General features: G+C 32.3%; 1 protein-coding gene across 1 annotated transcript in view; it reads left to right on the top strand.

Moving 5' to 3' along the window:
- The first annotated feature begins 38 nt into the window (after window positions 1-38).
- The window catches only part of LOC132747004 (WD repeat-containing protein 11-like), a 36,357-nt gene continuing 23,438 nt past the window's right edge, over window positions 39-12,957 (top strand). The window contains exons 1-10 of the mRNA XM_060736308.1: window positions 39-142; window positions 1,031-1,142; window positions 3,393-3,605; window positions 4,305-4,417; window positions 6,938-7,064; window positions 7,414-7,570; window positions 7,915-7,986; window positions 9,719-9,836; window positions 10,198-10,263; window positions 11,989-12,073. Coding sequence (XP_060592291.1) covers window positions 45-142; window positions 1,031-1,142; window positions 3,393-3,605; window positions 4,305-4,417; window positions 6,938-7,064; window positions 7,414-7,570; window positions 7,915-7,986; window positions 9,719-9,836; window positions 10,198-10,263; window positions 11,989-12,073 — 1,161 coding nt within the window. The 5' untranslated portion in view covers window positions 39-44. The remainder of the gene's footprint in view (window positions 143-1,030; window positions 1,143-3,392; window positions 3,606-4,304; window positions 4,418-6,937; window positions 7,065-7,413; window positions 7,571-7,914; window positions 7,987-9,718; window positions 9,837-10,197; window positions 10,264-11,988; window positions 12,074-12,957) is intronic.

Below are 12,957 nucleotides of genomic sequence, written 5' to 3'. Positions count from 1 at the left end.
TGTAAAAATGATTGCAATAAAATACTGTACTTTGATAAGTTGACATGTTAACCAGTTTAAATGTTTTTCCAGGTAAAGTCCACACCTTGTTTGAAGGGAATGATAAAGGCCAAATTGTGATGGTGAAAGTGTCCCCATCAAGGTAAGATACTTGAATAGGGAAATTTAGTTTGTAAGTTGTACTTTTTTTTATTAAAAAATGGGTTTACAAAAATTTTTTTTTAAACACTATAAAAACCCGATATTTACTTGGAAAAAAATTTTTTGACAGGTAATGTGAAACAATTTCAGATAAAAATTTCAACAACCTTTTATAAGGGCCAAAATAAAACCTGTCTGAAATATTTAAAAAAATTTCTTTAATACAGCAAATTTCCCTTTTTGGTGGATTTTCTTAAAAAAAATGACCCGTTATAAAAATATAAAAACATCAGTTTATAAAAAAAACTTTACAAACCCAGTTTTATAAAAACCCTTTTTCCTCCAGAAAAATGTTTAGCCCTTTTAAAATTTTTTTAAGTTTAATTTTAAATTTTTTACTTTGTATTTCCTTTCCAAAAATAAGGGGTTTTTTTCTGGGAAGCGGTTTTGTACAAGGGTACAGGCCCGGGTTTTGATTTTTACCCAAATTACAATAATTACCATTAGCAGTTTTTCCCTTGTTTTTGAAGTGGAGGGTTGGTTGAAGGATAACATAAGTGAACCGCTGGGCTGGAGTTTTAACTACTGGATAACATGGCCTGTCTAATATATCACCACCTTAAACTGTTAAACAGTTTTATATTGGTTTAAAGTAATTGAAATAGAAAAAAAAGGTGGTAATACATGGACTTTGTTAAAATAATTTGTAAGAATTTATTTGGAATTTTGTGTTTTATTTTAATGTAAATATTTTGCCGGAATGTTGATGATGAATTCTACATTTTCCTTCTCAACAAAATATCCCTTTTCTTGCCTCCTTAAGAAAATAAGAAGTACTATTTCAGAATAAACATGTTACTTATTAAGCATACAGTCATGCTATTTTCAGGATATATTGTGTTGTGGTTTTCAAGCTTGGTCGAATGGAGTTATGGAACATTAAATCTAGACAGCTTGTCAGAGAGATGGTCATTGATGAGCTGATAAGGCCATCTGACGTGGTATGTAAATAAAACATATGAGCCGTGTCACGACAAAACCAACATAATGGCTTTGCGACAAGCATGGATCCAGACCAGCCTGCGCATTAGCGCAGTCTGATCAGGATCCATGCTGTTCACTATCAGTTTCTCTACTTGTTATAGGGTTTGTAAGCGAACAGCATGGATCCTGATCAGACTGCCCGGATGCAGGCTGGTCTGGATCCATGCTGGTCGCAAACGCACTATGTTGGTTTTGTCATGACGTGGTTCATATCAAGATTAATAATATCTGTCATAAGTTGCGGTTTGTATCGGAATATCCTATGGGTGGGTCCCCTCGGAAGGATATTAGGATCGGAACCGCAAACATATGTCAGATATATTTCTTTGCATACTCTACCATATACCATTATATTTATATATGCCAGTCAGATATGCAAGAAAATGTGTATGGTGGATTATATGAACACTGTAGATGAAAATACAGTCTTTAAAAGTCATTTGTTTTTTTAACTCGACTATTCGATAAGAATAAGTAGAGCTATTGCAGTCACCTGAGCGTCGGCGTCGGCGTAATCACTTATGTTAAAGTTTTTGTAATACATCAAATATTTTCAAAGTCCATTGACATATGGCTTTGAAACTTTGCACACTTGTTCACCATCATGACCCCAACCTGTAGACAGGAGGAGGTAACTGTATCAAGCATTTTGACAGAATTATGCCCCTTTTTCGACTTAGAATTTACGTTAAAGTTTTTGTAATACCTCAAATATTTTCAAAGTCCATTGACATATGGCTTTGAAACTGTGCACACTTGTTCACCATCATGACCCCAACCTGTAGACAGGAGGAGGTACCTGTGTCAAGCATTTTGTCAGAATTATGCCACTTTTTTTACTTAGAATTTACGTTAAAGTTTTTGTAATACCTCAAATATTTTCAAAGTCCATTGACATATGGCTTTGAAACTTTGCACACTTGTTCACCATCATGACCCGAACCTGTAGACAGGAGGAGGTAACTGTATCAAGCATTTGGCAGAATAATGCCCTTTTTAAACTTAGAATTTTCATTTAAGTTGCATACAACCTGAGACATTTTCATATTATATTGACATCTAGCTTTGAAACAAGTTGAAATTTTATACTATTCTTTGAGAGCATAATAGGACTCTCTACAAGGCCTATAACTGTAACAATGATTGAAAAAATGCCTTTTTGCTAACTTTGAAAATTTTACATTGTCAAGGCTCTTTTACTATCAAGCACTAAGAATAGTCGAGCATTGCTGTCCTACCGTCAGCTCTTGTTTTATGTTCAGTTCTTTCAGATGACCGCAATCAAAGTAAATTCTGATAATGGCATTGAAATTTGTCCATTTAAGGTCAGTGGTTGTTACCAGACCCTTGGTTTTGTTTGATGTAAAAGAGTTTTTCAGCTTGAAATTTTACACCATTTTAAGTCAGATCTTCCTTTGTAATGATATTATAAACAGTTTGCTTGTCTATTTTAGAACGTGTTCTGATAAATATGTCAGATGTTTGATTGAATATAGTCCATGTTTATTTGCAAATAGTGAATTTGCAATTTTATCGCTTAATTAAATCACTGCAAATTATTGCTTGATAAAATCACTGTTTGTCGTTTGGATGCGCATCATTTTATCACTCCAAATTGGGTGATTTTATCGCTTGATAAAATCACTGTTTGTTGTTCGGATGCACATCATTATATCGTTTGAGCTAGGCCCTATATAATTCCTCGCATCCGGAATTCAAACAGTGATTTTATCGAGCGATAAAATCACCCAATTTGGAGTGATAAAATGATGCGCATCCAAACGACAAACAGTGATTTTATCAAGCGATAGTTTGCAGTGATTTAATTAAGCGATAAGTTTTAGTATACAACAGGATTTCTTTTAATGATAACTGGAGTGTCATTAATTGTTATTAAAAAAAATATTTGGATTTTTTGGATTGCTCTATCATTATGGATTATAAATCTATAAGGTACATTTTTTTCTTCTACAAAATTACAAAATGTGGTGGAGGCACAAATTAGGGGGGGGGGGGGGTTAATGGAGTCAATAAGGTAATAAGGTATTTAGCATGGTTAATGAGCACCAGACTTCTACTGGGAAGATCATAGTTTTGATTTACACTAGAAAATGATATTCTGTGGTAAGGTCGACCAGGAAGCAATCATCTGGAGTGGCTTTATGTGACATGTAAAGGTTTATAAAATTATTACTTTCTGCCTTTAGGAATGGTACCCATATGTTAGTCGTTATCACAAAGTAAAAATTATTAAGGACACCAATGGACAGGAAAGAAAAATTGAAAGATGTATTTTAAGTGAACAGCTATTTGTGTGCGGACAGATTGATGAGGGCAGCCCTTTAATGAGGCTCAAACTTGAGGATGGTATAATGTCTGGGGCAACGTGCTTCAAAAATGATATCATCTTTAAGGAACAGGTATGTATATATTCCGGAAATCAAGCAATGAATTGTTCTGTGTGCAACCTTTACCTGTAGGTCAAGATTACACTAAGAAGTCAAATAGCAAATATATAGGGGCTCAATCTGTGGTTTAGATAAAATTAATTTTAAATGTATTCAGATGATGAAGTATTATGGTATATAATTGGTAACTACTAATTGAGCAAAAGATACAGATGTTCACTGTTTAATACATACTAGTACATTTTTCATTTATTTTATTTTATTTTGATCAAACCCTGCAATGTAAAAGTTACTGTATATATGACTTATCTCAATATTTTCATTTGATATATATATTCTTTTATTTTATTTTTATGACAACAATATATCTTCTTAAGAACCATTATGGCTGAGTGTCCATTCAGCCTGCTTTTGTCATATAATTTTATGATTAGAGCTAAATATTAAGGAAAAAAATCCCAACTTTTGGACATTATCTTCGAGATAAATTTTCATTTTTTTGATATTTCTTCAATATTTGAATTCTGGTTTCTTAACACTTTTACAGGTCACAGAAGCTAAATTTGAAAGTCATTCAATCTTTGTCATCAAAATAAGGCAATCCTTTCTTAAAATCTCTTCATTTCATCTATAACACTTTTCCTTATAAATGACAAATGGCTATTAGACCCTCTTGTTTTGTAAATTTATATTTGCTTTATATTCAAACAGAACCATAAAGCTGAAATTATTAAAATTTCTTGGAAGAAGAAAATTGCAATTCTGGCTGACAAAGTGGGACAACTCTTCCTGATAGATTGCAGTACAAAGTTCAATGAAGCAAAGTAATTACCTCCCTTTAGTCAGTTCTTATTTTCTTGAGGATAGTAAAAATAATTCATTGATACTTCTGTGACAAAAAATCACCATTCTGAAATTTATATATATATTAAAATTGTTTAATTAGAGAGACTAATAATATTTATAATGAAAAAGTGATTTGTAATAGATCTAAATGTTGTTACCACTCGCCAACCTAGGGTAAGTAACCAGAAGCTTTCGTTAAAATCATGCTAACAAAAGCGTTAGCGATCGCGTAACAAACATGTTAGTTATTTTATCGATTGTTTTTGTTGCATAATCTGAAAGCATCGTTATACAATCGCTAATCAATCATTAGTAAAATTTATAACAAAATCGTTGTGTAATCAGTAAGGGTATACACAGCATATTGGCACCACCTGCAATAATGATTTTTCTGCACTAAGTACATTGTAAATACAAATAATTTTGTATAAATTGTTTTTACATTGTTTATAAATATTTGAACAAATGTACAACCATATATCTGTGAACACATAGCTGCTTCAAAGAAACACTTGACACTTTATATTTGTTTGTTTGTTTGTTTGTATGTTTATATATATATCATACATTCGGCGTAAAATGCATCTGAAGAAAACAATCCTAAGTTGTCAGATACCTATACAATACAATACATTACAGTTTAATTGCTTTAAACATTATACAACGTTTCTTGCATAATATATATATATATATATATATATATATATATATATATATGTGTATATATATATTTTTATATATTCACACATATCTTCACTTACGGGGCCCATATATAAGACCGAGTTGAGTGGCATTATTTCATGCAGTCAGTTTTTATATACGCCACTATATAGGCCTATAATGAACATTTCCATGCAACAGAACTAAGGGGTACTAAGTTATATATATAAACTATATATTTGATTTTACCATAGGTGAAAACATATTGACCAATAACATAAAACCCCATTAAAAATATATACATTTGTGGGACATATATCATTTACTACTAAAACCGGCCTACGGGCACTATGTTAGAAGGGTAGCCTACGCCCCCATACATCGTTTTAAACATGCCAGAGTTGCGATATATATATATACAGTCACATTCCTCCATTTACGGGGCATCGGTCTATTTGAGACCATACTTGTGGGGTTTATATTTAATGTGGGGCATACATAAGGCCTCGCAACTCTGGCATGTTTAAAACGATGTATGGGGGCGTAGGCTACCCTTCTAACATAGTGCCCGTAGGCCGGTTTTAGTAGTAAATGATATATGTCCCACAAATGTATATATTTTTAATGGGGTTTTATGTTATTGGTCAATATGTTTTCACCTATGGTAAAATTAAATATATAGTTGATATATATAACTTAGTACCCCTTAGTTCTGTTGTTTGGAAATGTCATTATATGCCTACATAGTGGCATATATAATAACTGACTGCATGAAATAATGCCACTCAACTCGGTCTTATAAATAGGCCCCGTAAGTGAAGATATGTGTGAAAATATATATATATATATATAGACAGGAAACATAGTTAATAGCAACAATATGCAAACACAAAATGTTATCAAATCTGGTTTAGCGGAGAGTTGTTTGTTATATGACCAAAATTACAACGGAACATTTTGGGTTTGTAACAAAATACAAAATGAAAGACATAAGCGACCATAGTTAGAAGTTCATTTCCTCATCTTTAAGATGCAGAATATTTCGGCCTTGACAGGTTATATGTGTGATGAAATACAAAAAGAGAGAGAAGAAGACTATTTTTGAGTAAATGTAAATCTTCTTTAAAGTGCAAAGTATATAAAACTCAATAAAAATTGGATACGTTTCAAGATTAATATACAATGATAGCAAAATGAAAACTTATCTCCTCTATAAAATGCAAAATATATAAATCTTGATTTGATATTTCTTTGTGATGAAATACATAAATAAAGATTAATACACAATTTAAGAGAAAATGCTAATTACCTCTTTTTTTTAAGGCAAAGTATAATAATTTTGATAAATTTTGAATCATTTTTCTAGAATTAGATGATAAAATAGTTTCAAACTTTGTGATTGTTGGCCAATGGCAAGAATATCTGGCAAATATTACAATCAATGCTTTCGAATTCAGAACTCTTTCAAAAATATTGACGCTGAATAGCAAGGTAATTTTGTTTTGATTTTAATGATGCAAATCAATGAATGATCTGCATTTTCTGTAAAGCTTTGATTGCATAATTAACATAAGCTTTGTTACTGAAAATATTAAATAAATGTTTGTATGTTGTTAGCTTGAAAATTATTTTGGGAAACAAAACAAGTTTCAATTAATTAAGTTTACTTTCCATGAAAATTTTTGTAATTGAAGCTAATGTTGAGCACTCTGTGTTGTTTTGTAATGTTTGCTATTGCTTTTCAAGATACCTGTTCATATTTCAATACTCTTAACATTGACTATTTTATGTTGAAATGTTGGTCATTCTGGGATAATAACTGTGTTGGTAATTTACAGGAAGTTTTCAGACAGACATGGAAGTAAAGTTGAAGACATTTTTTTTGCACCAGGAAAAAAAAATATGACATTTTTGGTGAAATATTCCAACAGTGTTGATATCTGGGAAATAGCTGATGATGAAAAGGTAATAATTATATAATTCTAACAATCCATCTGACTTTTTTTTTTTGGTTTTATATAAGTCATTCTGACTGTTTATGTCAAACATTTGACCTTCACCTTAACCTGGAATGGAGTCATCAGGTGGGTTTCTTTCAAATTACCATAGACACTCTGTCATATAGCCAGATAGCTTCCTCACATGAAAAAATGTATATTCCATGTCAGGCTTTAAGTCTACAGTGATGAGGGCCAAGTGACACAAATCACTTGGCAATGGAGGCCCTGGCAAACTACATCTATACTTAATAAGTGATGTTATGTTGATATTCCATAGGAAGTTTGTTTATAGTTGTTTTCTTTTTTATCTTCAGCCAGAGTTGTTGACTTCAAGCCCAATGTTACCATCTAATTTAATTCATGTGTGCTGGGCTGGTCCAGAAAGTATCGTCATGGCAACAGAAGAATCTTGTCTACATGTCCTTGACATTGCACGTAAAACTCCAATGTCACCTGTAGAGAATAATAAAGGTATATGTACTGATTTGATTATTTGATTTTTTTTGATAAAGTAAATTTTGATGTTTGATTGACTTATACAATAAATCTTGTCTTTGTCAGTTACATTGTCTACAATTTTAACGTTTACCCCACTAATTACCTTAATGTGGACTCTTCCATCTTTCAATCTGGTCAAAACCATTCACCAATTTTAGGGGATTAACTCAAAATATCTACTAACTGAATAGCAAACAGTTCAGATCATGATCAGACAGCATGGATGTGTCGACTGATCTTGGTCTGCACTTGTTGCATGGAAGATGCAGTCCCTCTACCAGGCGGAAGGTTAATAAAATAAAATTTTGTATTTACAGATGATTTTGTGCATGTGAAGAATGTGACTATGAAGAGCAAAAATTCTCCTATTTCTAAATGGAAATTATCAGGTAATAAACAAATAATACAGTATACTTTAATTATTGATAAGAATGATGTCCTTTCAAACATGTTCAAATTTATCAAAAAAATCAAACAGGACCTTGAAAAATGGACTATCAAAAGTGTTCAAAAGCTAAGGATATAGTTTAGAAAATATCACCTTCTTCATTTGGTCTGAAATGCACGTTTGTACCAAATAATATATTCTTTCCTCTGACAAATCAGACCATCCTTGCCCTATTGACAAATTTCTAGTTAAATGCAATTTAGCAACCAAAAAGAGTAATAATAAAAAAAAAATTAAAAGGAATGTGAAATTGATTATACTCTTTAAGCCTAGGGGGCCATATAGATTTGCCCTTGATGCCACCCTGTCCAATTATAGACTGACAAGACAGTGATGAAGGCTATTGAACCGCCGAAACGTAGGTCTTAAATAAAATTATAGAAACCTGACCCACTTTGTTTCGTGTGTTTCACTTTCCTTATTCTTTTTATTAAGACAGTGAAATGTGGGTGTGGACACTCTTTTACCTTAATACAATTTCAGCAACAAAAAAGTAATTAAGAAAAAATGTATTGAAAACCAAGAAATGATAATTAAATAAAAATGATCACATTATAAAAAACATCAAGTTTTTGCCTAACTGTGACATATTTAAATGAGTCTGACCATATCTGTATCATATTTTACAGGGCTCAAGCTAGGTTCAAAATTTAGGGAGAAGTCACTTCTCCCTCCAGCTACTTTAGGGAGAAGTGGGGAGACTTTAGGGATAGTCAGGAGATTCATGTTTGTTGTATGTTATCGCAATTATGTTGACTCACTGTACATATCTTATTAAATGAATTGGATTTGTGTTACAACAGAATATTCAATTTTAATTTAAAAGTAGTTTGAAACAAGTAATAAGAATGAGTATCATGTAATGCAACCATTGCATTAAATGAAGATAAAAAAGCCATAGTTGATTCCTATCATGGATCATATCATGGGTGGATTAACAGTTATTCCCTTCTGATTTACTATTAAAAAGCTTGCGCCGGACATTATATTCATATTTACTTATGTTGTAAAGAAAATGAAAGTAGATAACGAAAGAAACGATCTTTAATTTAACTTCATTTGTAATAAATACAGTGTAATACACTGTCAATTTTATCAAATTTAACTCGTCGACAAAAAAGGTACCATAACTTTCATTTAAAATTACCGTTACAGTTATATGTCGAGCGGTCCTCTTAATTCTGACAATCATTCGATAGTGAACATTTAATTGACGTTTGATCCGTCCATCATAAATAATTGTTACGGGTAGTTGTATGTTAGCGATTTAATGATTGGTTTAATAATGTCGCCTCGATTAAAACGTGAATTACGATTGGTTTCTCACACGTATCGGTAATCTTGCCGTGGGCGGAGTCTAATTGTTCCTCGAGTGTCTGTTAATTAGACTTTTATGACATGTTGGTAAACAAACGGATTAATGACATTTCGCGTTGATTGAGATGCATGACAGTCCCTTTTTCCGGCGGCGAGGGTAAACAAAGCAAACACACACATTATGTTATTCACAGTTATTGTTGGTAATTTTCAATAATGGATCAATAAAATCGGGCGACTTCATCTTCGCTTTCATGTAGGATGTCGCCGAAGTCAGGCGGAATTCGGCGACTATTTCGCCCGAATCGCCCACTAGCTCGAGCCCTGTTTTATGAAATATATTCATCTTTCTGCAGGGATATTTAGTGCCGCTTTGATGGAGCCTAAACAAGCATTTTTATTCAAATACAGTCTTCAGTGTAACATACAGCCAACCAATGATGCTATAGAACACCATTTAAGCCAAATTGACAGGTAAATCTGTTAATAATAAAGGAGCTACATTGTGGTCCAAAATTCTAAAATAGATAAAATTTGAAAATCTTACTTAGATCAACTGAGGCACTCCAAAGGAATAAATATGAAAAAAAATAAAAATAAAAGAAATATGCTTGGAATAACTGATATGTGTAAATTCAAAATCAATATTTAGTGCAACTCTTAACCAGATTTGAATTAAAAGTGTTGAAACACTTCATTTTACATAATAGAATAATTAATATGTCCCCTTTGAAGGGGAAAAAGAAAACAAAGTTGACCATGTAAAATATATAGCCGTTTATTGTTTGCAGTTGGATGTTTTAAATTTCTTGAATAGAGATATGTATGTTTTCAGAGCAACATTGAAGTATATACAAGATGGAAGTACTTCTACAGCAGAAAGATGTTACCAGGTTGCTAGGTGAATATGTCCTTGCTAATAAACACAACTTGTACGAAAATACTTACTTTGAATGTTTCTGCAAGCTATTTGAGTTTGGAACTTTTTTTTGTACATTTTTATGCTCCCCGAAAAATTTCGGGGGAGCATATAGTCGCCGCCTTGTCCGGCCGTCTTTCCGTCCGTCCGTCCCCTTTTCTTGTCCGGGACATAACTTTGAAACAACAAGAGGTAACAACATGAAACTTTGTAGGTAGATAGATCTCATTGAGTAGGTGTGCAGTGCACAAGAACCGTAACTCTGCCTTGCCTAATTTTTGAATTATCCACCTTTGTTTATTTTACACTTTGAACTTTGCCTGGGACATAACTCTGAAACTATAATAGGTATCAACATGAAACTTTGTAGGTAGATAGATCTCATTGAGTAGGTATGCAGTGAACAAGAACCGTAACTCTGCCTTGCCTATTTTTTTTAATTATTCCCCTTTGTTTATTTTACACTTTGAACTTTGTCCGGGACATAACTCTTAATGTATAAGAGGTATCAACATGAAACTTTGTAGGTAGATAGATCTCATTGAGTAGGTGTGCAGTGCACAAGAAACGTAACTCTGCCTTGCCTAATTTTTGAATAAGTCCCCTTTGTTTATTTTACACTTTGAACTTTGTCTGGGACATAACTCTAAAACTATAAGTGGTATCAACATGAAACTTTGTAGGTAGATAGATCTTATTAAGTAGGTTTGCAGTGCACAAGAACTGTAACACTGTCTTGCCTACTTTTGGAGTTATTGCCCTTTGTTCATTTTGACACTTTGAACTTTGTCCGGGAGATTACTCTAAAATTATAAGAGATATCAACATGAAACTTTGTAGATAGATAGGTCTCATTGGGTGAAAGCGCAGTGCTTAAGAATCATTACTCTGCCTTGCCTTATTTTGAAGTTAGTGCCCTTTGTTTATTTTTACTTTTTGACTTTTGTCCGGGACATAACTTTAAAACTATTAGAGATATCAACATGAAACTTTGTAGGTAGCTAGATATAACTGGACAGAACTGCAATGCTTAAAGAACCTAAACAAAGCCTGGTCTAATTTTGGAGTTATTGCCCTTTGTTCATTTTTACACTTTGAATTTTACCCGGGACATAACTCTGATATCATCAGGAAACTTTATAGATAGATAGATCTCATTGAATAGAAGTGCAGTGCAAAAAAAACATGACTCCGCCTTGCCTAATTTTGGAGTTTTTGCCCTTTGTTAATTTTTTTTATACTTTCCTGTGTCCAGAACCTTCTTGGGGAGCATCACCCGGTTCAACCGGTTCTTGTTTTCAATAACAGTCACTTTTACAATATTTGCAAAATTTGAATTATTATCTTTTCTAAAAAAATTTTATTGATCCAATATCCTAGGATAGTATGGAACTTGGTTCTTTGAAAGCTGAAACAGGGACAATTCCTTGCAGTTTCCAACTTTTATAAATGGGCCAGTAAACTACGCATATCTGCTTATTTTGAATATTTTGATACAATAACCCCTCATATTAACAATCATTGATTATTCCAGATTTAAAATGGAACAAGTCCATTTTATGAATATAGGTAGATAAGGATTGAAACTGTATTTTAAAGATGCACTTTTTGCTGCTTTTTATATAGGAACATGAATATGGAGTATGATATTATAAACTTGTAAAGTTTATATTTTAGAAATGTATACATGTATAAATATTTAACTAGATTATTTGGAGATAAATTTGACATGGAATTCTGGACAATGGTACAATATGCCAGTCAGGGTGCTAAAGCAGATAAAATAAAACTGGTATAGATATAGCCCTTTGTATCTAACCATTAACCTCAAATCCCATATCCAAACTTCAACCAGCCATTCACATGTTAAATTAATAAAGTTCCATCACCAGTTACATGCTAAATTAATATAGTCCCATTACCAGTTCTCAATGATCCCTTACATCTATATTTACCTGATTATATCAGTTTTCATACCAAGTTTCTGATTACCCCTTTGCAACTACATACCAGTTTACAAGATATCCTTTATCAAGTCTCCATGGGTCACTTTATACATTTGTATCTTTACTGTGTAACATCAAATCCAATATCCACTTTTAAATAAGTTCAGTATGTTCTACCTGTTGACATCAAACCCCAAATCCACTTTTGAATAAGCTTCTTTTGTCTATATGTTAACATCACATAATACAAATATATCATTCAATTGCCATTGTAATAGAATAAATCAAATTAAAGTAAACCTGTCATTTCTCATTCGTAAGTTTCCAGTGAATTCATAAAAATTTCCACTTTTAAAACTTTATAATATTTTCTCTTATACTAAGCCCACTTGTACCATTTCAAATTATTAACATTATTATAAACATGATTCTGCATTAAGATTTTTCTCCAATTAAACTGATTTTAAGAATGTTGTATCACTTACAATTTTTTTCTGGTGATTTTTTGCCGACTTTGCTCCTATTCTTCATTCTTTTGATGATGACAATTTTTCAAATGTAAGATAATTAGGTATTTGTTTTGAGGTAGTAAGTATTAAATTTAAGTTATAATAACAACTTGAAAAAGAAAATGGTAGTGGTAGTGGTGGTGGTAGTTTACTATCAGGGTCATGGCAGTAAGACAGTTTGAATTCATCAGAACACAGCTGAGCCACAGCATTATTCCTGG

This window comes from Ruditapes philippinarum, unplaced genomic scaffold (genome assembly GCF_026571515.1).
Source record: "Ruditapes philippinarum isolate M1 unplaced genomic scaffold, ASM2657151v2 ctg2182_1_1_1_1, whole genome shotgun sequence".
In the NCBI taxonomy this organism is placed as follows: domain Eukaryota; kingdom Metazoa; phylum Mollusca; class Bivalvia; order Venerida; family Veneridae; genus Ruditapes; species Ruditapes philippinarum.
The sequence above is the reverse complement of the archived record's forward strand: the minus strand, read 5'-3'. Positions and strand labels throughout refer to the sequence as shown.